We start from the raw sequence: 27,898 nt of genomic DNA, 5'->3' as shown, positions 1-27,898 counted from the left end.
AAGAGCTAGATTGTGGAGCTTGAGAGTCAGTTCGTTTGGTAGTACGGTGTTAAAAGCCGAGCTGTAATCAATGAAAAGTATCCTTATGTAAGTGTCTTTGTGCTCCAGGTGTTCCAAGATATGAAGGATGATAGAAATGTCATCTTCAGCTGATCTATTCAACTTTAGGCAAACTGGTGCTGGTCCGAGGTAGCCGAGATTACATCCTTGATGTGGGGCATGACCAATCTTTCCAAGCATTAGGCAACTATGGGAGTGAGTGCCACCAGTCTGTAGTTATTCAGACATGTTACAGCTGATGTTTTGAGGATTGGTATGACATTTGCCGCTTTGAAGCATGCCAGAACTACAGCCTGGAACAGCAAAAAGTTGTAAATACCTGTCAGAACTTCAGCCAGCTGGTCGACACAATCCCTGAAAATCTGTCGAGGTTCGCCAACTGGTCCCACTGCTCTGCGAGCATCGACATTACAGAGTACACGCCTCAGCTTGTGTACGTTCAGTGTTGGCGCAGATTCTCTGTCCCATGTTAAGGCCCTTGTCACAGATTCCTTATTGTCCTGATCAAAGTGAACAAAGAAGTTGTTCAGCTCTTCCGCTAGTTTGGCATCACCATGAGCTGAGCAGGAGAACGTTCCTTTGTAATTTGAGATGGCTCTGATGCCCTCCCGAACACGTCAGGGATCAATGGCATTATAGAAATACGTCTCAATCTGTACTTTATGTCTAATCTTGGTGGTCTTGATGCCTCTCTGAAGATTCGATCTAGCCTCACTGTATGCTTTGGTATCACTGGATATTTAAGCATTATCACGAGCTTTGAGCAGGTATCGTCAATCGTTGTTCATCCATGGATTCTGGTTTGGGAATATCAAAGGTTCAAAGGGTTATTTTATTGTGAAAGTATGCATGTACAATACAACTCTGATATTTGTCTACTCCAGATAGCCATGAAATACAGAAAAACCAAGGGTGTTGATGAAAGAAATCAACTCTCCCCCCCCCCAACCAGCACGAAAAAGAAAAGAAATGAAGCTAGCAGACACCGAAATCCCCTCATCCCCTATAGGAAAAAAACCCAGCGACAATAACAGCCCTCAACCCCTTACACCCACAGAAAAGAACAGAGACAATAACGATCACTGACCCCCTCACTCACAAAAAAAAACAGCAACAATAACAGTCCCTGACCCCTTCACTCACAGAAAAGAGACAATAACGATCACTGACCCCCTCACTCACTGAAAAGAAGAGACAATAACAATCACTGACCCACTCACCAACGAAAAAAAACAGCGACAATAACAATCCCCGACTCCTTCACTCACAGATAAAATAGCAATAACAATCCCTGACCCTCACTCACAGGAAAAAAAACAGCAACAATAACAATCCCTGACCCTCTCACTCCCAGAAAAGAACATCAACAGTAGCACCAAACCCCCAACCACACCTTACACACAAAAATCAACAGATCACTCTCCCGCCAGTCGACCACAAGAAAGAAAACACTGAAAAACTGAAGGAATCCAATATAGACAGTCCAATAATCATGTAAATCTCAGAATATCAGATACACCTTTTTGTCTGCATACAAGGAAAGCAGCCACACGAACTCAGTCCTTTAGTAAAGAGTGACCTTTGACTCAGATCCTAACGCCGCCAATCTGGCTACTGACCACCTCCGTTGGGAGCCATCACTGACTCCCTCAGGATTCACTTCGCCGCTTCAATTCTTCTTCAGTGCATTCATGACCCCGTGTCCCATCTCTGGTCTTTTCCACAAGTCAGTTCTTGCTCCTTTTCGGCCCCTCCCCCATAGTCTCTAGTCTCCACGAGGCAGCTCTCTGGATACAGCATAGCGCTGGATCCTTTGATTGAGTCCCAAACTGTACGTCACAGGCTTCCACAGCTTCCACAACACAAACAAGACAAAGGACAAGCAGAAGTCATAGGGAAAGTGAAATAATTGGAGAGATTTGCTATCTGAATGAAGCCGCCTGAAGTATCGTTGTTGTCTGGCGCCACCTTGACCGGAAGTCATCCGGATGTTTTTGGTGGTGATGACATTGTCTTCGCAGAATTTGTTGTAGTGCATAACTGTGATTGTATATTATTCCTCTAAATCAATGCCCGAGCCGTGCATAGCCTAGTCGGTACTCTGAACAGAATCTTGAAGATTGGAGATGGCTGCCTCAGGCCCCACCTTCACTGTCCTGGAGGTTGCTTTCTCCTTCCTTACCACTGGGATCAGATGCAAAGTCAGATGATGGGACAATCCCAGGTGAGGGCATGGGAAAGCCCCAAAATGTGCCTGTGATGTTGGTGTACACCTGGCCCAGTGTGTTATTACCCCTTGTAGGACAATTCATATTCTGATGGAATTTAGGATATATATATTTTAAGGTTAGCCCGATTAAAATCGTCAGCTACGATGAAGGCACTTATCAGGGTGAGCAGCCAGTTGTTTAACAGCATCATGCAGTTTGAGATAGTGTTGGTATTGGCCTGCAGAGGTAAATAAACTGCTATAATATAAACCAGTGATTTCTCTCGGTAGATGAAAGGGCCTGTACTTTATCATTAGGTATTCCAGGCTGGGACAACAGTAACTTTCAATAATGACTGAATTCATACACCAGGCATTGTTAACATAAATGCATAAACCACCACCTGATTTCTTGCCAGAATCATGCATTTGTTGGCACTAAAGGCCATTTGGCCTGTTAACTCAATACATGCGTCAGGTACCTCATAGTCCAGCCATATTTCTGTGAAGAATATAGCACAGCACTCTAGTAGGTTTTGGTGAGCAGAATGTCCTTCTCTTTAAGAAACTGCACATCAATCCAAAATATTGACTCCCCTTTTGTATCTGTTTCTAGCCCATTTCAAATAACAACTCTTGAACTATGCTTTGATCATTTATGAAGCGAACATAACCAAGAAGCAAAGATTCATTGCCTGGCAAAGTTGACTTATCTAACTGTAAAGCAAACTCTGTTGTCCAAAGTATGTAGCACAATGTGTCTTCCACATTCTCAGACATTTCATCTTTTCATCTTTGAACAGAGTTGTCACTGAGTGGAATCTTTTTAGTTATTTTTTCTGGTAACTTATGGAAAACCATACCCAGAACCTCCCTTACTGCTGGCATAATCAGTTCTTCTCCAATTGTATAGGGCTTTCCAGATTTAACAATGAGCAATGAAATGCTGTATGAAGTATGCAAAGCATCACTGCTTGTTGTGAAGTGCTGACAAACATGTTTTGAAGTGTTTTCCATTTCTGAAAGTTTTCATAATGTGACTGAATACAAGCCAAGTTCTTGTTTGTTTTATTAGAGTGTACTCTCTTCAAATAGTCAAGAAGCCTGGACAGTTCCATTGCTTCATTTGGGAAAAAAAAACTTTTTTCACACAACAGACACATTGCCTGCTATTGGTTGCTTGGCGCTGGTATAAATCCATGTATCAGATACTCCACATTACACTGTTTACACTTCTTTTTTGCTTGCTCTGCTTCTGCCATTTTCATCTTAGAATAGCAACCACAGTAAATTGCCTATTGTTTAAGTCCAACCTCAAGGGCTGCAAGCTATAATGGAGAAAGTTATGACATTATCATAGCTCAGGCAAAACCTGACTCTCTGCCTGAAGGTACGTAATGTGGGGCAGCAATACCTCGGCTGGGCAATGGGCTAGAGAAATATGGTCAAGACCATTTGAAAGGGCATGCTCTGAACTTTACCCCATCGAAGAGCATACTCTAATTTGTAGGAATTGCATCACTACGTGATTAAAGTATGGGAATCATGCTACCCAACACAATACTACAGTAGTGAATGGCAATAATGCTCAGAAATAACAACTTCATCGGTCCAGAATTCTTATGATATGTTAACTATTTAAGTTTCACATTGCTTTTCAACAACTGTAACTTGCTTCAAGCAAAGTCTAAAAAAATGTTGGATTAGTAAGAGATGGGGTGGTTATGTGATAATTGTAATCAATTATGAGGCACTGAGGATGAAATGATTATAATAAGTAATTCATTTATTAAATTAATCCTGAAATCCCTCAGCTGTCCCCCTTGCTACCAAGCAACCTTTTAGAAACTCCTGCCACCTTAGGGGGCGATAACTCCCACTTTGGGAACCACTAACTTCACGTCTGTCAGAAGTTGCACTATAATGACTGGGGTGTTTTCCCAATCAGAGCCAGAATATGTAATCCCAACACATTTCAAATGTTACCATATTCAAGATCAATAAAAAGTATCAAAAGACTTACATTTAGCTGGGGTTTTCATGATCCTTGGACATCTCAAAGTGGTCTGCTGCCAAAGGATACTCCAAATGTCCTGCCTTAGAAAGTTCCTTGGGATCAAAGCTTCTAGTTCTTTTCGTGGTGACTAATCCTGCAGATTCTTCATTGGAAAGGCAAGAAGTGGCTGGAAGATGAGTAATTTGAGAAGTATTATGCTCTTTCCTCTGTTAATGCAGAGCTTTGTGTGTTCCCAGTGTATGACTTTGATCCCTACTGCTCCCTCCTCCACTTTGAGTGGTCACAAAGTTGTCAGATGTCAGTAGGGAAATACATTTCTTCTTGGAAGCTCCAAACAGTCCTAGGATCAACTTCTGTTGGCTTGGTAATTTCTTCCCATGGCAGAACTTAGTGTTCTGGGAGTCTGGTGTTGGTCATTTAAGTGTGACTTACCCCACATAGCCAACAAAGTAATTAATGTCATATTACTGGGAAGTTAGCCTTGAAGAGGACACTGATGTTGCTTAGTTTATTCTTCCAAGGAACTTGGAGAAGTTTAACAGAAACATTAATGGAAAGTTTCCAGTGCCTTTAATTGTCTGCTGCATGTAGTTCGGATCTCATAAGCATTTAGGACAGGGATCACTACTTTCTGCTGGACCATGAGTTTTATACCAGGTCTTGATCTTCAAATATCCTGTTCCTCACTTGACCAAAGCCTATGTTGACATACCAGAGGCAATGGTGAATTTCATCACTGCCATTTTCTGTTGGTGAAAAGGTGCTCCAAAGATATGGGAAATGGTCCACATTCTCCAGGGTCTATCTTGTTGGAGAGTAATGTGACGAAAAACGGGTAGATTGATTGAGGATCTCTGTCACATTATGAAAATGTCAGTGAATGAGTCAATTGCCTCTGAACATGAGCAAATGCAAGTGCCTTCTTGGAACTGCAACTTAGGTTTGGGTGACCTTGGTTCCTTGAAGCTTTCCATGAATTCTGATGATTAGTTCCATTCCCATAGGAAATTTACTGGAGGTTAGGCCAATATCCATGCCAAATCTGGACGTCCACAGAAATCTGTCTCCATCTTATGTCTACTCCGTGACAACATGGAAACAGTGATACTAAGTGATACAATGAGCACACAACAGAATCAACTTCTGTGAAAATGGGTCTCAAAGAAGATAATGTTATTGCTCCAACTCCAAATGCAGCAGCGTGATAGCCAACCTTTCACAGAAAAAACCATGGTCAGTAGTTTAAAAAGTGAACAAATCTGAATTTTTTTGAGGTGCAAAGAGGGATTAGATACTCATAAGGACACTGGGGATAATGCCATTGCTATTGAAACAGAGTCATGAATTCTTTTAACCAGCACCTGAGATACCAGGCAGGGCCTTAGTTTAACATCTAGAATGTTTAACATTTAGGAGAATGTGTGGGGATCTCATTGAAACTTACCAAATATTGAAAGGACTAAATAAATATGGATGTGGAGAGGATGTTTCCTATGGTGGGGTATCCAGAACTAGAGGGCACAGCCTCAAATTTGAAGGGTGACCTTTTAGGACAGAAGTAAGGTGGATTTTTTTTTAAGCCAAAGAGTGGTGAATCTGTGGAATGCTCTGCCACAGACTGTGGTGGAGGCCAAGTGAGTGGGTATATTTAATGCGGAAGCTGATAGATTCCAGACTGGTCAGGGCATCAAGGGATATGGTGAGAGGGCAGGGGTATGGAGTTGAATGGGATCTGGGATCAGCCATGATGAAATGGTGAAGCGGACTTGATGAACTGAATGGCCTAATTCTGCTCTCATGTCTTATGGTCTTATCTCATCTGAAAGACATCACCTCAACAGCAACCCTCAGTATGAGTATTAAGGGATCAACTTGACTCTTGAACCCACAGCCTTCAAGGCAATAGTGCTACTGAATGAACTACATCTTAGAAATTAGAAGAAACACCACTAAAAATTTAACACTGAAGCATGTTCAGCTCAACAGGCAGCTTATGGGCAAGAATTCAAGATTTGTACATGGGCAAGTGTGAGGTGTTAACAGCTTCCGGATCTGGCTTAATGCACTGAATAATCATGATAAATGACAACAGGTGATAATGTCTAATAACGATTGTGCCCATGAAAAGCAGGGAGGAACACTGGAAACCATACTTCTTTTATTGTACTTGTAATAATTCTGACACACCCTAACTGATTGGACTAAGTAATGTGAAGGAAAGGTTGACTACAATAATGTGAGCCATTAAAAGGAGAAGCAGACAGACTTTGGAACATAAAGAAATATTTAATTAAGCAAAGAAGGTTCTGAACAATCCAATTTGCTGGCTTGCCTTTAAAGTCAAATCCTATATTTCAAAACCCAAGTCCACAAAACTCAACACAAATTCTGAACACTTTTCCAAAAGGTACATTTTTTCCCTCTGCTCAGAAGGGAAATTATTGGAAGATTGGAGCAACAATTAGACTGCAGAAAGATTTTTAAAATAATTCTTACGGGGGAAAAATCACCTCCTGAAATTATATCTTTGTTTTCAAAGAGCACATTACAAAAATTAAACTACTTTCGTCAGTCGAAGGTCACCTATAATTTTTAATGCAGTTAGTTTTTGTATTTGCTGGAAGCGGTATGTGAAATCAAATAGTTGTTGTCCATCGACTTGAACCCGGAACTGCTGGTGCTCACACAGGATTTCCATCTGAAATCAGATTTTAAAATAGTCTCACTATATTGAAAAATCATAGAACTGGACATCACAATAGTCCATACACTCACACAAATGGAAAAGGCTCCCCTGAAACAGTGAATCTATGCCAACCATTCAGCAGTGTAATACATGAATCCCATACCAACACCATTTTATTCAATTCAGATTTCCAGCAGCTCTCCTCAGACTCTACCACACTTAAACAATGGGGTCAATTTACAGTGGCCATTAACATATCAAGCCACATGTCCTTAGGGTGTAGAAGGAACTGGAGCGCGCACAGACTCAGGGAGAACCTGCAAACTCCACACAGACAGCAATGGAAGTTCTCGTTGAACTTGGGCCAAGGGTGCTGTGAGGCAGCAGCTCTACTAACTGTGCTACCTTCGACTATAGTGCTTGTGCCATCTTGTCAGCACCAGGTGAACATTACCCAGCCCTTTCCCCTTTGCCTTCAAGTACTTCCTTGCAAATATGTAGACAATTCTTTTTTTTCCAAGCAAGTTACTATAGCAGTACTCTACTTAGCAATGCCCTGCAGAATGCTGATTTGATCTTGCGGTCCAAACACTCACTAATTTGTACCCACTATACTTCTTAAAAAAAATCTAGAGCAGCCACTGTTCAGCTGGCAACTTGGAACAAGCTGCTGTTCTCACCAATGATCCAGAGCAGAGAGACTATCTGTGAGGATGGTTGTTGGGCAGGTTGGGCTGAGTGGGTACTCCCTGGGCTTAAAGATCCCTGGTCTCTGTCATCACCTTCAGCTGGATGTGATAGAAGTCACTGCCTTGCTATTTGACTACACAGCATTTCCCAAGCTCAGATAAAGCTTTCTCAGGAGATGTTTAAGTGACAAATTCAATGGAGGCTCTTTCTGAGAAGTCTCTGTCCTGGGGCCGGCTGGTGGCACAATGACATCAGTGCTGGACCCCGGATCGGAGGTTCCAGGTTCGAATCTGGTCGGGTCCGCTCCCGAGTACGCTTTCCATCTCTGCCGGGTTGAGTGTCGAGATCGCAACTCGACCTCGTAGAATAAAGGGAAAAATACTGTGAAAATGTCTGTGTGAGGAATGGCGTGTCACACAGTCTTTCTCTCTCTCGCTCCGCACCTTGTAAAGGCATGAAAAAGACATCATGGCGCGCATGCACAGGGGCATGCACGGACACACGCATGCACACACCAAAAGGAAGTCTCTGTGCTGGGGAACGCTTGCAGCTGAACAGAGAGGGGTTGACAGCAGCTTCCTTCTCTTCGAACGGGATCCGAGTGGACTGCCATGAAGCAGAGCTGCCAGTCCTCAGCATTGGTTAACACACTCGGTACGATGAGCAACCACAATGTTCGCCCCAGCCCTCTCCAAACTGAGCTCTGGGTGATTTATTGGTGCTAGAGTGTCATTTCCAGTGCAATGCTGTCAGTAGTACATCCCTCCCTCTCGAGATAATGCTCTTGTTATCTTCCACCATTGGCCCTCTCATTCCTAGCAATGTACCCTGAGGACTAAATGAGTTATCAGTTTAATGAAGCTACTTTTGACACCTTTCAGGGAGTTCAGCAATCGCATGCCTTCTGAAAATTGTTTTATCATGCTTCTGGTTTTTCTATTATCTTAATTTTTTATATTTTGGACAGCAACATTGCTGTCACTTGCAGCTTCTCCTCATTCACTTAATGACAGTCATTCAAGATTGTGAAAATTTCTACATCTCCTATTAATCTTCTCTCTTTTAAAGCAGAAAAATCCTTGTTTCTGTACAGTATATAAACGAAATCTCATCCTTGCTATCTTGTTACTAAATCTCTTTTCCACCTGCCAATGCTTTGTTGTCTTTTCATCATATTTGCGGCCTAGAACTGGACTAAATAATCCATCTGAGGCCTAAATATTTAAGTAAATGTTTAATATAACTTCCTCATTTTAGCATCTGTAAAACTGTGGCTCTGAAGTGTTTCTTTTGATGGAGCTTATCCAGCCAACTTTAAAGCTTCGTACATTTAAACCCAGCATCACCATGCCTCTGTCCCACTTAAAATTGCACCATTTTGTCTATTCCCCGTTCCTTCTTTCAAAATGTATCACCCGTGAAGTCAGGATGTAGCTCTGGAACCAAGTACAACTGAATAAATTCTGGGTTCAATGAACAATACCAAAGCAACACAATCTCTGTTTTACACCAGATATCTGGCACAAAATAAGGCATTCCCTCTTTTTCGTCAAAGCACTGGAAACTGAAGTTGCAGCTTTTAACTGAACAATCACTTGAGAGTGTGTTTATCCATTCACCTAGGTCTGACTGAGCCCGAATTCCTGTTTGGATGCAGGTGGAAAGCAGCGAATAGAGGATTACCATTCTTTCAGTGAATAATGAAATGCTCCAAGGTTAATTTTGTCCTACATCTTTGTGAAGGTAACGTGCATCATCAGAAAATAAATTCACACAGTGAATTTCTGAGGGCCTGTATCAGAATCATTGGAACCATCTGTGAAACTAGTCAGTCTTAACCTTGCAGGACTGTGTTTCTTTCAGACTAACTAGATTTCCAGTAACTTCTAGTTAGTATGGATCATCATAGAGCAAACATATCAGAATCAGGTTCATTATCACCGGCATGTGACATGAAATTTTGTTAACTTAGCAGCAGCAGTTCAATGCAATACATAACCTAGCAGAGAGAGAGGAAAAAAATAATAAAAAATAAAACATAATAAACAAATCTAAAATGTGTGCAAAAACAGAAATACTGTATATGAAAAACAAATGAGGTAGTCAATGTCCATTTAGGAATTGGATGGTAGAGGGGAAGAAGCTGTTCCTGCATCGCTGAGTGTGTGCCTTCAGGCTTCTGTATCTGCTACCTGATGGTAACAGTGAGAAAAGGGCATGCCCTGGGTGCTGGAAGGCATTAATAATCAACAGTGCCTTTCTGAGACCTTTATGGTCTTTCACCAGATCATCCAATATCAGTTAAATTTTACGTTTTTCCATATGCCTTGTTTTTAATTGACATACAAGTATATCAATAAATACTTGCAAAGTCTGCCCTTATCTATCCTGCACATTCAACATGCAGTTCATAGAGACACAGAGCATGAAAAGATACTAATCTGCCCACTGTTGGCTCGCTAAGTAAATAATGAGTCGCTTTCCTCCTCTTACACCACATACAGAAAACTTGCAGCTCCATTGGTCTGGTTTAGATTGAATCCAAGACATAGTGTCTTAAGGCATGTTTAATCTATACCACTAAGCAATCCCTAGCCAGAACAGTCAGAGGATTAACAATCAAATGTGATCATTTCTTTTAGTCCTTTGTTACACCGAGTGCTCTGATAATATTTTGTTCTTACTGTTTTGCTCTGAATGACATCAGTTACCCCAGCACAAATGGACGATGAGTTTTGAATCCTGAACACGCCTCAGCCATTCACTGCATATGTGAACTCTGAAAGGATTCTAAAGCACAGGAGTGAAACGATTTTGAACCAAACAGCTGCTGATGGTGAAAATCTGAAACAACACAGAAGATCCTGGAAATTCTCAGGACATGAAGCACTATATGCGAAGAGACTAACTGTTTTGAAATTTCAGGCTGATAATTTTTCACAGGAAGCTGACCTAAAAATTCACTTTTTCTTTTTCCATAGATGCTACCTGACCAGGAAAGCATTTGCAGCACATTTTCTTTTAATAGCATATCTACACTGTATTTTACATATTTCACTGGGATACCATCTAAAGATAGAGCAACTTAAGTGTACTTTTTCCACAAGATAACTGACACTCACCTTGAAGTGCTGCATAGGTGCGAAAGGGAAATAAGGTATATTTTTCTCTTCTTTTCCCCATTTGCCTGAAACTTTGGCATTTCGTACAACTGTGCGATCCCGAAAGCTGACTGTCACTTCGAGGCCAACGTCTGTCTCTGTTTCCAAGGGGTTGCTGATGAGACTTATTACAAAGCTGCAGATAATCGCATGCGCAAACATCACATGAGTGATCATAAAAAAAATAAGAGCTTTCATTTCATTTTGCTTTGCATTTCTGTTCTCCAGTATTCATCTTTTAAATTGTAACTAATACCAGATTACTAGCCCACAAACAACATCTATTCTTAGGTATCTCAGTCAAGCAAACACTGGGCACAGATCAAGGCAAGAATATGTATGCTCAAATACTCCACAATACTATGAGGTTAAGCCAAATAGAGCATGTTTGATGATGAGCCATTTGGCCTACCATGCAAATAAACTTTGATCAAGTCAGTCACGTCACTGCAGTACGCTCAATCTGCCACAAACCTCTCTATTAGACCTCATGCTTGATTAATGTAAAATAAATTACATTTCTTTTGATTATGGGCAATTCTTCAGCTAGAATGATCTGGAGTGCCCTCTCCTCTACAGATGGGGATGTCATTTAGCCTATAGGGAACTTAGCTGACCATCCTTCGGGTGTCCGTACAAGCAGGCTAGCCGAGGTAGGCTGCTGACAAACCAACCAAAAAAAAATGCTAAAAATGCTTTAAAAAAACCAAAGAGCTAAATAAAAAATACGGTTGCTAGAAACTTGAAGTAAAAAAAAAATGCTGTAAGATCATTAATCTGAAATATCAGCTCTGTTTCTGAAACCAAAATTACCAAGTACTTTCACCGGTTCCTGTTTTTATTTCAAGCAGCTGGTTTAGCTGGTTCTTGGTGTCAGATAACAGTAAAGAGAGGCCAGGGTTGACAAAATTCTCACAGAGTTACCCAGTTGGTAAATTACATTTTCTCCAGACTTCCTCCATATAGCAGCTTCTTCCCCTACTCCCTCTTCAAATACATCTAATTCCATTTGGAAATATATGGTTGAATGACACCCTTGACTTGTCAAACAAAATGGTAAAGTTGATTATTATTGTCAGATGCACTGAGGTACAGTGGAAAAACATTGTTTTGTATCCAATCCACATAAATAACTTCATCCATAACTTATGTCCCAAGGAAGGGTCTTGGCCCGAAATGTCAGCTGTTTATTCCTGTCCATAGATGCTGCCTGACCTGCTGAGTTCCTCCAGCATTTTGTGTGTGCGGAAAATCCAAGGCAACATCGGCAGACTTTCTTGTGTTTGAGGTAATTTCATCACATCTGTACATTGAAGTAGTACAAAGGAAAAGTGTTAAAGTTAGCGAGGAAGTCCTCAATGTTATTTCAGTGATCCACAAAGGCTCACAGTGCCAGGTAGAACATGGTCAACAACACCTCCTCCTGATCAATACCCACTGTTAATTCAATTGAAGGTGCAGTTCCCAGTAGTCTGCTGATGAACACACACACGCAATCCAGCACATCATTCCACGGATTGAAAACTGGAGGGTAGCCCCGCTTCATTTCTGGCATCTCCTCTCCTGGACTGCAGCAGCAGGCAAGCCCATGGCTTGAGGCCTAGCCCTTGCTAAACAAAGACCATGCAGCTCCCCCGCTATCTGTCACACCAATAAACAAGGGGAAAAGACCTGTGGCATCTTACATCATCAATATCCATCAGCGTTGTGCGATTGCAAGAGAAACATCCATGACAATCTCCCACCATTACCTTCGTGTACCAACTCCAATGCCTTCAATGCTTTCCTGTAACAAGCAGCAACATGGTCTGCACCAAGTCCAGTTTCTCCTCCAACAAGCACCACACTGACCTGCAGCATGCGAAATTCTTAAAATCTAGCATTGGCTTATGATCATTAAAAGGACATTTACAAAAGACAAAAACACCTTTGGTTGTCCACAGAATCATTGCTTATCCGTGCTGAACAACACACAAAGGAAGAATAGAGAGAAGAATGACATAAGCAAGATGAATGAATATAGATAGACTTCATAATGAAGAGCCAAGAAGATAAATAAGATCTTTAGTTAACATTTTGAACCAGATATCTAATTTCTGGTGATAGGCATTGAAATTCCCCCAACAAAATATGCTTTATGCCTACTTGTTCTTCAGAACGAAGAGCATAGAAGGTATTTGGATGGAGAACTTTAATGGCCATCCTCAGGATTGACTTGGAAGCATGACCAACAGGCCATTCTTGAATATCAATCCAAGTACATCAATCCCTGACAGTAATAGCCTTTATGGAGTTCTGTTGGGCAGCTAAAACCTGGATATGTATGAAGCTTTATGAACCAACAACAGCAACAGAAACATATACACCAAGAATCTGTAAACACGTGGCCTGGCTATCACCATCAGTGCACAAGTTCAACAATGTGTGCAGTGGAGCACGTGAATGTGCCTACAGAAATAAGGCAAGTTACAGCCTGGGTTTGCATGGAGTGATAGTGTCACATACTGTAGCAGAGAAACAGACCCTTTGGCCTATATTGTTCATGCCAGCCAAGACTCCTATCTACTTGCCCCATTTGCCCACATCCTTCTAAACCTTTTCTATCATGTACTCTTCCAAATGGCTTTAAAATATTGTTAATGTGCCTGCATCAACCACTTTCTCTGGGAACTCATCCTATATACTGAACACCCTCTGGGTGGAAGATTTGCCCTTCAAGTTCCTATTTATTATCCCCTCCCCCCCCCCACCTTAAACCTATGCTGTCTAGCTTTTGATTCCCCAATCCTGGGAGAAATTTGATCCCATCTATGCACCTCATGATTTTAGACACCTCCATTTCGTCCTTCATTCTCCTACACTGAAAACAGCTGCAACTTCTCTCCATAACTCAGTCCCTCAAGTCCTGGGAACGTCTTCATAAATGAGGATCCTCGTAAATGGGGAATCCCGGCAAAATCCTTGTAAAATGTATGCTAAATGGTGAAAGCAACATACAGTAGGGAGTAGAGTGATCCCCCAGCTAATGGATTAAATGAAAAGTCTGCCATCCTGCCTAATGTGAATGGTGGTAGACAATTAAACAGCCTCACCATCAACAATGGCCAGTCTGTGAGTGCCAAAGACAAGGGTGAAGTATTTCAATAACCTTTATCTAAAAGTGACAAGCAGATGATCTATCACAGTCTCCTTCTGTGTTCTCTGCCATCACTTAAGTCAGTCTTCAGTTGATTTGATTCACTCAACCTGAAGTGTCTGAGAGCATCAGATACAACGAAGCTTTTCTTCAAGTTATGCTTTGGGATGGAAGTTTAAGTTTTCCTCACATACTTAAGAAGTAGACTTTAAACCTCTGCAACCCACTCGAAATGATAAACTGAACATTTCATAACATTCAGAAACCCTGTGATTACTGTAGCTGGGCTGCACAAAGGTCATTGCTTTAGATAAAAGAAATGAGAAAATTACTAGGTCGCTTTTAATGCAAAACATGTAGAAGTGGGAGATGAATGAAAACAAGCCTTTGGAGTGATGTGTGGAGTGTCGCCATTACAACAAAGTAGCACTCTAAGTGGAAAGGCTGTCACATGTTGGAATAATTAGTTACATGCTGTTATAAAATAATTCCACTCTTGCATTAGTTTTTTTTTTAAAATGAAGAGCTCTAGTTTTCCCCCCAAAAGTTGAAGGATTTTGTCATAGGGTCAACAAATTACTAATATCTCGACATCTCGACTTTAAACATCACAATTCTGCCTGAGGCAGATTTCCTCCTGTCACCATTAAATTCTTCATCCTGTCCTGTTTCGAAATGGAATTTATGGGTGAATGACTGGTTCCTGTAGCAAAGCCGTAACTACTTCAGGATTCCTGGGAAAGTTTTGTAACATTTGGAATTTGCCGACAGAGTAACTGATTTCAGCCAGCTTTTAGCAAGTGTCTGCTCTTTCCTCCTTGAAGTATTTTAAAAATTTGTTGCTTTTTTCTCTGAAAATTTATATCCTTTAAATTTAAAAAAGTAAAGAACTTCCTGTAGAGTACAAATTCACAATAGGGGCCAATCTGCCTTCTGCGTACAATAAACTACCCTGGAACCAGGACTTAACTTCTAAACTCATTTCACTTTCTCAATGGGAACTTCTTCAGTGATTTATCCAGTGACTTGAGAATTAATCAGGGGAATCTTATTTAACCAGGTTGGTTTTAATGCTATAACAATAAATATTGAAGTAAATACGAAAAAACCAAAGCTCCTACTCCTAGAAGGTACTCCCGCTGGAAGAACCACATAACCACATATTGGGTGTCACCTAACAACTGAATCTTATTCACTTAAGCTGGTCATTTTTGACAGGTTAACGTTTAAACAATGGATACCTAAACAAATTACCAGAAGGCAGATTTGGAACTATACCAGAGCGAAGATTATCATCGGAACATTTAGTTCCTCAAGTCTTGTTCAGTTATCCACTTTGACAAAAAGTGATATATGACTCAAATTCATCTAACTGCCTTTACCCCACACACCTTTGGTTAAGAAAAATCCCTCATTCCTAGGTTTAAGATATACAGCTGACTTGTAACCCTCTGTGAGTAGATATGAAGAGTGGAGTACCTAGGTAGATGAGGACTATAAAAATTGTGAGGGGTGGAGGGAGCAAGGAGAAATGTGGAAAACTACTTAGGAAAGAAATGCTTTGGCTTAATTTCTCAGCTGGCATTTTTCCAGATGGCAAAGCGTCTTCACTCTAAAACGTTATGAGGTTATGTTCAAATGCTGGAACAACATAGAAAGCAAAACTGACTGCTCCTTCTGCTCCTCAACAATCTAGAATTGCATATGCTTGTTGATGAAATATTAACTTACCTTATTAATGTTGTGCAGCTTTCAAGGAATCAAGAAACATGAGTGCTTATGATCAATCTTGTACTAAGTTGATACCTGGTCACTTACATTAAATGTGCAGTAAATTGGCAGCTTTTGCTTTGGAAACAGAGATCCATTGATTCATTTTAGAAGCCAAGCACATACTATCACATCATGAGTTTAAAAAGGCATTGTGCTGACTTTGAGTTTGACTGTTTCAACTATCAAGGTAATTCATTTCTAGAACATGCTTAATTATAGTCTGCATTAATCGGAAGTTTGCAAGATGTTGCATTGCTCTTTTAAAATAGTATGCTTGATCATTTGTGGCAAGGAGGTCGGTAGGATAAATATAATTTTGGCTAAAGATGACTCACCAGTACATAAATAGTTACTGATCAAGCCTTGGGAATGTTGCACTTACTTGCTGTGAACTACCCTCTTCCCCAAGGGCATGAGAAAGTAATGACGATTTACACAGTATGTTTACTAAAGAATAGGGAATGCTAATTCTTCCCGTGCCAAAAATGTGAACTCTATTTTGTTACATTTTTCTCCCCCTTGTCAGTTTTCATGGTTCTAAAGGGATAATAAAATTAGTTGGTAAGATGTGTTTTATTTCCTTCTAGCTTGTACTCCTCTTTCCCCACCTTCTTATTCTGCGTCTTCCCCCTTCCTTTTCCGTCCTGATGAAGGGTCTTGGCCCAAAACATCAACTATTTATTCCTTACCAGAGTTACTGCCTGATCTGAGTTCCTCCAGTAGGTTAGGCAGCATTGTGGTGCTCTATATTTCCAAACACTCCAATTAATTTTCTAATCAAATATTAGAAATCTTGTTATAAACTGGAAATATCAAGTTCAGCTAATCTGCTAAGAGCTCTTTTTCTGATTTGAAGTTGTCTAGTTACTTTCCAATTGCTTTCATTTCACTTATTTTCTCTTGCAGCATATATTTAAAATGGTTCTCTCAAGTAGTTTAGTGAATAGCTGTACCACTTATTTAAACTGAGTCAGTTTGTTTTGATTAAGTTGTTAAGATAAGCCAATTTGGCTTCTGAACTGGGGGTATTAATAGAACATGTTTCCAAAGGAGTAGACTGGACAGAATCCTCAGCACTAGTTCTTCTTCCTTTCATCTTCAGCAGATGACCTGCCTTTATTCCTTATTTCTGTTTATCCATCCCAAACATAACAAGCTAAACATTCTACTAAAAATAGCACAACATTTGGTGGCCCACTAATCTCTGGTGTTGTCACAATTTCTGAATAATGCATACATTTTATTCTTTCTGGCATGTTTCATTCCAAGAAATTGTGGAATTTAAAAGATTAAATTTTGCTCCTCTGCAGAATCAGAGGCAAATTCTCCTAAAGGTCTGAAATAACATGTGCATCAAAATGAGTATCTGGTAAGAGTGAAATATTGTTTTTCATGGTCTCTGATAGAAATATAATTCATTTCTATATTATGCTTCAATATATCTGTGTTAATCTACAGTTAGTGAGATGTTATATTGCTGTTTTAAAATACTGAACTCCACAATTGATGACCAGTGATCTGAGGAGATTTGGATGTACTTCAAAGCTCATCATCCAGAAAACATTTCAACCTAATTCTCTGGCTTTCACAGCATATTGTTGAACTCCACTTGAGGTGCACAATATGCAACTGTAATAACCTTTGAAGCCAAACATAAAATCTATTAAGAGTTCAACTAAAGTTATTATTTTCTCAAGGCAACAGCCAAAGCAGCACAGGTGTGTAATGTATTACCGATTCCATCAAGCCATCGTAGAAACTTTCTACCTCACTTTAGTACTAGCTTAAAAACGAAAAACGTTTTGACAAGTAGAATGAAGTTATTGGGAATGAGATGCAGGACAGGAATATGAAGAATCACTCCCGAATCTAAAGACAAGCACCAAAGTGTTCGCTATACCTGTTGGGCTTTGAATGAACTATCCCCATTATGGTCATCTTCATCGATGGCTTCAGCCCGCTTTTGATCTCACCGACAAAGGGCTTCACCTGTAAAATTAATATTGTTGGCGTCACTGCAGATTTGAAAGACATAATTTCTGTGTATTTGAATGAGCCATCTGTCATAGTGCTCGGCTGCAAAGTTTACACTGCACTTTAGTTAAAATATTAACACGCATTTTTATAAAAAGAACCTGCAACGTGTACAACGTAGGGACATCCGCCTCACTGCAACAGGGATTTAAACTTTACGCTGACTCATTGCATAGGCACTCCAATTATCTTAATTATATTCGATTATAAATTAAGTTTTCGACCAGCAACAATGAACAAAACGTCTCACAATTGATCGGACACGTGCTAAGTTTGCAAAGAGTTAAGTACCACCGAAATTATGTTACGCTAGAAACGTATTAGAAAATAGATAGACCGAATCTAATGCACAGCAGTGATCCCCGAATCTACTACGAACGCTCACTTGCCGAACGTTGTTACAGAATCAATAATATACCGAAATTGCTTTCCACGCTTTAAACAATTGGGTGCTCGAACTACCATGTTTTAAGTTCCCAGGTAAAGTGTGCGCATATTGGATATGGGGGCGCTATATTCATACCAAAATTAACCCTTTCGAAAAAACGCCATCAAATTTAACATAAAAATAACTTTCGACAGAAGACTTACAGGTGTTGAACTGTCATTATCCGCCATTTTCGCCTTCTTTTGAGCGAATAGATTGCCAGGATCAGATCAGTGAATGCAGAAGCAAGAGTGGGGGTGCGTTATCTTCTTTCCAACCCGCACCGCGCCTGCCTCCATCCTCTTTGACCACAAGCAATTCCAGCCGCGCAGCTTGCCATGACAACTCCAGCAGGGTGGGTATTCCACGCATCCCCGCCCTAATTGTTTGGACTACCCTCCTTCAAGTCTACAACGCGACTTTTTAGCGCAGATAAAGTAATCTCGCAGGAGCACATGGCAGCAAAATGCACACTTCAATGATTCAAGCAGAAAACTCCCGCCAAAGCTGCTGGGTCAATTTCTCTATTGATCGGTTCATTCATTGTATAAAAACACAGTTAACCTACTAAATTGGTAAATTGTGACCACAAATGTGTTCACGACTCTTGACTAAACAAGTTCGTTTAGGAAACAATGCTGTGTAATTCCGAGTTAAGAAAATTCAAGACCAAGAATAAATGTATCATTAAAACGTACAAAACACTGGTCACATAAAATACTTATCAGGGCCGAAAACTAAAATAACTTCCGCTTCATGCAGCATATTAAAACAGTAAAGGAACAACGTTTGGTTAAGCCTTCATTCGCTTTTATCCCAACAGTCATTGTCACTGACTGTATTGCTAATACTGCATTACAGTAATTTTTTCTTCCTGTTATTTCTAGAACATTATTTTAAAACAGGAATACGTATTTTTCTAACCCATTTTTGGGTCTCTGCTTTAGGTTGCTATTTTCCTATATGTTCCTATTTTCAGCTCAAATCAAATGGAGTTGAAATGTGACAGATAATGATCAGTAGACCACCAGTTTAAACCCAAGCAATGTGGCACCTTTGTCAGGAGATACCAGTATATGGAATGGAGGAAGGAGTTGGTCACTTGCCCCTCAACCATGTTTTATCATTTAATAAGATCATGCCTGATCTGATTGTAACTTTAAGTTTGCACTCCTGTCTACTTTCAGCAACCTTTTATCCCTTAGTGTCTTCTGTGCTAAAAATCTTCAAAGACTCTCCATCCACTGTCCAAAGGACCAAAGACTCATGTCTGCTAGAAAAAAAGAGTCACCTCTTTATCTTAAAAGGGTAATCATGGATTTTCAAAGGTGACTCCCTAGTTGTAGATTCTCTGACAACAGAAAATTATCCACTCTGCTAAGATTCCTCAGGAAATTTCATGCTTCAGTCAAGTCACACCTCATTCTCAAATTCCAGCAGGTATCTGCCCAACCTTTAGTTTTAAATCAACCTGCCCATGTCAGGTATAAGTCCAGCAAACCTTTTCTGACCTACTTCCAATAAATTAACAGCTTCCTTTAACTAAGAAGACCATTACTGTATGTGGATTCACTGATGTTCTATAAATCTGAAACATTTCCTCCCGTGGTATTCAATTTACCTTAGCAATAAACAACATTTTTTGAGCATTCACAATAATTTATGAAAAATCATCTATATTCCTTTATTTTTGATTTAGAGATACAGCACTGTAACAGCGCTCAATTACACCCATGTGACCAATTAACCTTCTAACCCATACGCCTTTGGCATGTGGGAGGAAACCAGAGCACCTGGAGGAAACCCACCTAGTCACAAATAGAACATACAAACTCCTCACTAACAGTGGTGGGGAAGGAACCCAGGTAACTGATGCTGAAATAACATTAATGTAATTAACATTATGTTATGCTACCACATTGCCCACTTTGTACCTCAAGACTCTGCAGTCTGACTCCCTTTAAGCAATGTGCTTGTTTATTTTTCTTGATTATTTTATGGTCTCAAGACAATAGACAATAGGTACAGGAGTAGGCCATTCAGGCCTTTGAGCCAGCACCACCATTCACTGTAATCATGGCTGATCATCCACAATCAGTACCCTTTTCCTGCCTTCTCCCCATATCCCTTGACTCTGCTATCTTTAAGAGCTCTATCTAACTCTTTCTTGAAAGAATCCATAGAATTGGCCTCCACTACCTTCTGAGGCAGAGCATTCCACAGAACCACAACCCTCCGTGTGAAAAAGTTTTTCCTCAACTCCGTTCTAAATGGTCTACCCCTTATTCTTAAACTGTGGCCTCTGGTTCTGGACTCCCCCAACATGTTTCCTGCCTCTAGCATGTCCAATCCCTTAATAATCTTATATGTTTCAATCAGATCCCCTCTCATCCTTCTAAATTCCAATGTATACAACCCCAGTCGCTCCAATCTTTCAACATATGACAGTCCCGCCATCCCAGGAATTAACCCCGTGAACCTACGTTGCACTCCCTCAATAGCTAGAATGTCCTTCCTCAAATTTGGAGACCAAAACTGTACACAATACTCCAGGTGTGGTCTCACCGGCACCCTGTACAACTGCTGAAGGACCTCTTTGCTCCTATACTCAACTCCCCTTGTTATGAAGGCCAACATGCCATTAGCTTTCTTCACTGCCTGCTGTACCTGCATGCTTACTTTCGGAGACTGATGAACAAGGACACCTAGCTCTCGTTGTACTTCCCCTTTTCCTAACTTGACACCATTCAAATAGTAATCTGCCTTCCTGTTCTTGCCACCAAAGTGGATAACCTCACATTTATCCACATTAAACTGCATCTGGCAAGCATCTGCCCACTCACCCAACCTGTCCAAGTCACCCTGCGTTCTCATAACATCCTCCTCACATTTCACACTGCCACCCAGCTTTGTGTCATCTGCAAATTTGCTAATGTTACTTTTAATCCCTTCATCTAAATCATTAATGCATATTGTAAATAGCTGTGGTCCCAGCACCGAGCTTTGCGGTACCCCACTAGTCACTGCCTGCAATTCTGAAAAGGACCCATTAATCTCTACTGTTTGTTTCCTGTCTGCCAAACAATTTTCTATCCATGTCAGTACCCTACCCCCAATACCATTTGCTCTAATTTTGCCCACTAACCTCCTATATGGGACCTTATCAAAGCCTTCCTGAAAGTCCAGGTACACTACATCCACTGGCTTTCCCATGTCCATTTTCATAGTTACATTCTCAAAAAATTCCAGAAGATTAGTCAAGCATGATTTCCCCTTCGTAAATTTGATTTTAGGCTGTGATCAAGTATCTCTAATCCACTGAAAGGCAACTTTTAATAAAACATATTGATAGTCCACTCTTTTCCTTGGACCTTAAAAAATCATGAACCTAATTATTTAAAATAAGGGACCAGTTGCTCATTCATGTGCTTGCCTCTGTTGAGGAAATTGGAAGCATGGTGAACATCATACCTTCATTACTCTCACTGGGTTCTGCATTTACCAGATATTTTTCCTAAAATTATCAAATGGTAACATAATTTCTAACTCAACAGATCCTTGGACCTAACAAATTACCTTAACAAATGCCTGAAAGCAAGAAGGAGTGATACTTCTCTAACTTCCGCTAGGCCCCACCTCCCCCTCGTACCCCAGCTGTTACTCATTTTTATGCACACATTCTTTCTCTCACTCTCCTTTTTCTCCCTCTGTCCCTCTAAATATACCTCTTGCCCATCCTCTGGGTCAACCCCCCCCCCGTCTTTCTCCCTAGGCCTCCTGTCCCATGATCCTCTCGTATCCCCTTTTGCCTCTCACTTGTCCAGCTCTCGGCTCTATCCCTCCCCCTCCTGTCTTCTCCTATCATTTTGCATCTCCCCCTCCCCCTCCAGCTTTCAAATCCCTTACTCACTCTTCCTTCAGTTAGTCCTGACGAAGGGTCTCGGCCTGAAACGTCGACTGCGCCTCTTCCTATAGATGCTGCTTGGCCTGCTGCGTTCACCAGCAACTTTGATGTATGTTGCAGGAGTGATTTAATGCAGGATTTCCACAGCTTGGGTGTCATGTATTTGAAAGCATAATTAAATATGTAATGATGGACCAATCATGTCTGCAGGGTACAAGAATACCACTGACATAGTGATTAAGTGACTGTACTAACAATCCACGGGGTAAGGCAAGTTCAAATCCCTCAATTGGATCTGAGGAATTTAAATCAGATAATAAATAACAGGAATGGTAATCTTAAAATTATTGCATAGATACCACCTCGTTTTCTTATTCTTTAGAAGAAGGAAGTCAAGGTAGACTGACTCTGAAATAATCTAGCAACCCAGTCAGTAATACCAAGCAACTACAGTAAAATAGAGAATAAAGCAGAAAATAAAACTGGATGGCCCATTTCTCTTTGACCAAGCACTGATTTTAAACATGACAAAGCCAAAGCTTCCCCAATTAACACTGGAAAATCCTCACTGACAAGTTGCAACATGCCAAATAGAAGCTTTCCCAGACACCACTTAAAAAGCAACCTGAACATAATCATACATATAGATTCACATTTTACAGTTTACTAAATACCTCCATCATCAGGTAAGATGTTCACTAATGAACAGTTAGTCTTCAAATCTGTTTGGAAATTCTCAGACAATAAAGCAGCTCATACCTGTTCATTGCAAGCTCTGGACAAGACACTGTTTAAACTTGCACCTTTATATACAGGTAGCTTTGCTATATAATGTGTTTTTCTGTAACATGAACTGGTTAGAACACAACTGATGGATCAGAGAACACTAATTAACCATAAGACCATAAAACATAGGAGCAGAATTATGCCATTTGGCCCATTGATCAGCTCCACCATTCAATCATGGCTAATTCATTATATTACACATCTGTACTGGTTATAACATGATTGTGATCAGTTAATGCTGTTTAAATCTGCTTTGAAGGAAACTACAGTCTGTTCTGCTATAATATGACTTTCTGTAAAATAACTGCAGTACCACATTATAGTAGAACCACCAGAATGTCTGCTACCAGAATGGAAGAGGCAGGTGTAGACTATTCAGTTCCTTGGGCCTGCACTGCCGATCTACTAAATTGAGGCTGATCATTTACCTCAGTGTCAGTCAGTGCACTAGCCCCATGTCGCTTGTTTGCTTTAATATTTAAAAATTCATTGAAAATGCCAGTTACCATCCCAGCTGGTTCCAGCCTTGCATGTTAACTTTCAGAGATTCATGTACAAGCTCACTCAGGTCCCTCTAAACACCAGCACCATTCAACTATCAACTTTTACAAAAATGCTCCACTTTCCATTTTTCACTAAAGTGAATGACTTTACACTTTTATTTAATATCTTGTTCTATCTGCTATGTCCTCACCCATTTGCTTAGCCTGCGCCTATCTGCTGAAGTCACTCTGCATCTTCCTCATCACCCACACTGCCACTTGGCAGTATACAAGCAGCGAAGCTGTATATGATGTTGGGTCTGACCCAAATCCATCATCGATGAGAATTGTGAAAAACCAGGACTACAGTATTGATCTCTATGGTACCCACTAGTAATGACTCCCATATCTTTGTTCCTTCTATTTCAGTCCACTAATCAATCTTTAATACATATGAGTACATCATTTAAAATCTGACATGGTCAAATTTTAAGAAGAACATCTTGTGTGGAACCTTGTTGATGGTCTACTGGAAGTCCAAATACATTATCAATTGGTTTGCCCTGATCAATTTTACTAGTTACAACTACAGAAAAACTTTCCTATTGATTTATCAGACATGATTTCAATTTTATAAATTCACGTTGACTGCTCAGTCCTGTCGCTAGTTTCCTAACGTCCTGTTCCCACATTGACGTAAATAGATTTCAGCAATTTTCCCACAAGGAGGGGTTCACTAGTCTGATTCTGGAGACGAGGGGTTAGCCTATCAGGAGAAATTGAGTCACCTGGGATTATACTTGCTGGAATTCAGAAGAATGGGAGAGGATCTTACAACATTATGAAAGGGTTAAATATGATAAAGACAGGAAAGTGGTTTCCATTGGTAAGTGAGACTCAAACTAAGAAAGTGTCAAGATTCGGGAGAATAGATTTAGGACAGAGATGAGGAAAAACTGCTTTTCCCAGAGAGTAGTGAATCTGTGGAATTCTTTGCCCAGGGAATCAGTAGAGGCTACCTCATTAAATATATTTAAGACACAGTTAGGTAGATTTTTGCATACGATGGGAATTAAGGGTTATGAGGAAACGGCAGGTAGGTGGAGTTGAACCAATGGCCAGATCAGCCATGAACTTTTTGAATGGTGGAGCAGGCTGGACGGGCCAGATGTCATATTTCTGTTTCTATTGCTTATGATCTTAACTGGTGTGAGCCTGTCTTCCTTCTCTTACTCTTCTTAAATAGTGGAGTTATGTTGGTAACTGGTTGCATCATGACCTGTTATGAACAAAAAATAATGCCCAGGAACAGAAAAGACTACAGAAAGTGGTGGATACACCCCAGACCATCATCCCCACCATTGAATACATTAATATGGAGCACTGCCACGAAAAACAACATCCATCATCAAAGAGCCCCACCATCTAGGCCAAGTCAAGTCAAGTCACTTTTTATTGTCATTTTGACCATAACTGCTGGTACAGTATACAGTAAAAACAAGACAACATTTTTCAGGACTATGGTGTTACATGAACAATACAAAAACTACACTGAACTACGTAAAAAACAACACAAAATGACACTGGACTGCAGACCTACCCAGGACTGCATAAAGTGCACAAAACAATACAGGCATTACAATAAATAATAAACAAGACAATAGGCACAGTAGAGGGCAGTAGGTTGGTGTCAGTCCAGGTTCTGGGTATTGAGGAGTCTGATGGCTTGGGGGAAGAAACTGTTACATAGTCTGGTCGTGAGATCCCGAATACTTCGGTGCCTTTTGCCAGATGGCAGGAGGGAGAAGAGTTTGTATGAGGGGTGCGTGGGGTCCTTCATAAATTTTTTTTTGCTTTACGGATGCAGCGTGTGGTGTAAATGTCTGTAATGGCGGGAAGAGAGACCCCGATGATCTTCTCAGCTGACCTCACTATCCGTTGCAGGGTCTTGTGATCCAAGATGGTGCAATTTCCGAAGCAAGCAGTCATGCAGCTGCTCAGGATGCTCTCAATACAACCTCTGTAGAATGTGGCGAGGATGGGGGGGGTGGGAGATGGACTTTTCTCAGCCTTCGCAGAAAGTAGAAACGCTGCTGGGCCTTCTCTGCTATGGAGATAGTGTTGAGGGACCAGGTGAGATTCTCCGCCAGGTGAACACCAAGAAATTTGGTGCTCTTAACGATCTCTACGGAGGAGTCGTCGATGTTCAGCGGAGAGTGGTCGTTCCGTGTCCTCCTGAAGTCAACAACCATCTCTTTTGTTTTGTTCACATTCAGAGACAGGTTGTTGGCTCTGCACCAGTCCGTTAGCCGCTGCACCTCCTCTCCGTATGTTGACTCATTGTTCTTGCCGATGAGACCCACCACGGTCGTGTCAGCGGCGAACTTGATGATGTGGTTCGAGCTGTGTGTTGCAGCACAGTCGTGGGTCAGCAGAGTGACAGCAGTGGACTGAGCACACAGCCCTGGGGGGCCCCCATGCTCAGTGTGATGGTGTTGGAGATGCTGCTTCCAATCTGGACTGACTGAGGTCTCCCAGTCAGGAAGTCTAGGATCCAGTTGCAGAGGGAGATGTTCAGGCCCAGTAGGCTCAGCATTCCAAAAGGGCCATGCCTTTTTCTCACTACTACCATCAGGTAGGAGTTACAGTAGCTTAGGACCCACACCACCAGGTTGAGGAATAGTCAACCTTGTTACCCTATAATCATCAGGTTCCTGAACCCGTATGGATAACTTCATCTACCACCACTACTCTGAACTGATTCTGTAACCTACAAACTCACTTCCAAGGACTCTTTACAATTTTGGTTCTCAGTATTACCTTTATTTGCATGGGTTGTTTTCTTTTTGCACATTGGTGTTTGTTAGTCTTTGCTTGCAGTAAAATGTAAGTGTTTCTCTTTTATCTGTAAACATCTGCAAGAAGATGAATCTCACTGCAGTATCTCATAACATAGACATACTTTGATGATATATTTACTTATGACTATGAATTTTTTGAACTTTGAACTTTATATCTTATGATCTGTGGGGCCCTATGTATAATTATATACAAGAATAAAGGGAGAATCTAACAACTTACCATTGACTTCGTATGACAATATCATAATTGAGTCCTCCATCACCAACATGTTGGGAGCCAACCTTGACAAGAAACTTAACTGGTTAAGCTATCTAACTACAGCAACCATTAAGAACTGATCTGACACTCAGCATCATGTGCCATGCTGCGATTCTTGATTCCAAAAGCCTTTCCATCCAAGCACTATCCAGGAGAATGATGGAATATGCTCAATTTTTCTGGATGGCATTGTTCCAATGACACTTGAGATCCATTCAATGATCCAGGACAAAGGAACACAGTTGTCTGACAATTATAAGCATTCATTACTATTATTACCAGCCAGTTGTGAAAATAAAATGTAGCATCCTCAATATCCACAGCGGCAGCAATTCGTCAAAACTGCCTATTGTATCATTGATCTCTATCACCAAAGACAAAAATGTCATCAACACCACCTACCATATCATCGATCTCTATCACCAAAAACAAAAATTTTTGCATTTTACTACCTTCAGCAGATTGTCTTCCAAGTCACATGTAATGTTATTTTGTACTGATTTTCTGTTCCTTGATCAGTAATGGGTTAAAATTCTTGACTTCCTGCTAAGGACTGTAGCCACCATGGTGGATGGTCTCCATCTTCTCATATGTGAACAGAAGAAATATGGAGAGTTCCGGTGCCAGACGAGTTGAGGCAGAGGTGAAATCGGGTGGTGCTGCATACACGCAAGTTGTTTTTCTCAGCTAGTGAATGGCTATGTGATCCAAAGCTCAGCCCAGTGTTCAAGAATGCACACAGACTTACAACGCACTGAGATCTGGTGGCTATGGAAACAGAATATGTGGTGGGAGTAGTTGCTGTCATTTCAATATTTAATTTTTGCCTCTCAATGGGTGGTACAGTGGTGCAGTGGTTAGCACAACACTTTACAGTACAGGCGACCCGGGTTCAACTCCCTCCGCTGACGGAGAGCAGTTTGTATGTTCTCCCAGTGACTGTGTGGGTTTCCTCCAGTGCTCTGGTTTCCTCCCACATTCCAAAGACGTAACGGTTGGTCATTGTAAATTGTCCCGTGATTAGGTCAGGGTTACCTTGGTGGGTTGCTGTGTGGCGTGGCTTCAAGGGGCCAGAAGGGCCTACTCCAAGCTTTATCTCAATAAGTAAATAATAAATTATTTGTGTTTGTGTAAACCGACTCAAACCTGGATTTATTAAGCATCAGTTTTCATCATGTAATCACTTCCAGTAATTAATTTTTTATAAGTGAGAATTAATTTTGTGATTCAAATACAACAACTTTTTCAGATCAATCAGTTTAAATATTTTAAAACTTCCTTGTTTTTAATTCTATTGGGCAATGCACTCTGCTGCCTTTTTTTTTACTTTCCCTTGATTTTCAATACAAATGTTAATATAGAACTGAAAATGTAAAGTCCTTCAACTAGGCTGACAAACATAGCATTATTGTA

The 27,898-nt window shown here is 40.7% G+C and overlaps 1 protein-coding gene across 2 annotated transcripts; it reads right to left on the bottom strand.

The window, feature by feature from the left end:
• Positions 1–6,516: 6,516 nt before the first annotated feature.
• On the bottom strand, positions 6,517–18,524 carry si:ch211-10a23.2 (Galectin-related protein A-like). 2 transcript variants are annotated; one of them, XM_063051330.1, is made up of 4 exons: positions 17,633–17,708; positions 12,039–12,126; positions 10,785–10,959; positions 6,517–6,984 (listed from the first exon to the last, which is right to left on the bottom strand). In XM_063051330.1, exons 2-4 carry the CDS (start codon positions 12,119–12,121, stop codon positions 6,841–6,843), a joined length of 402 nt encoding a protein of 133 aa, XP_062907400.1. In that variant the 5' UTR covers positions 12,122–12,126; positions 17,633–17,708; the 3' UTR covers positions 6,517–6,840. The 2 variants fall into 2 exon arrangements, with proteins under 2 accessions (XP_062907400.1, XP_062907392.1); XM_063051322.1 differs by lacking the exon at positions 12,039–12,126 and adding an exon at positions 18,358–18,524 and having other exon boundaries at positions 6,536–6,984; positions 17,633–17,721.
• Between the last annotated feature and the right edge of the window lie 9,374 nt (positions 18,525–27,898).

The sequence above is a fragment of the Mobula hypostoma genome, chromosome 1 (genome assembly GCF_963921235.1).
Source record: "Mobula hypostoma chromosome 1, sMobHyp1.1, whole genome shotgun sequence".
Classification (NCBI taxonomy): Eukaryota; Metazoa; Chordata; class Chondrichthyes; order Myliobatiformes; family Myliobatidae; genus Mobula; species Mobula hypostoma.
The sequence above is the reverse complement of the archived record's forward strand: the minus strand, read 5'-3'. Positions and strand labels throughout refer to the sequence as shown.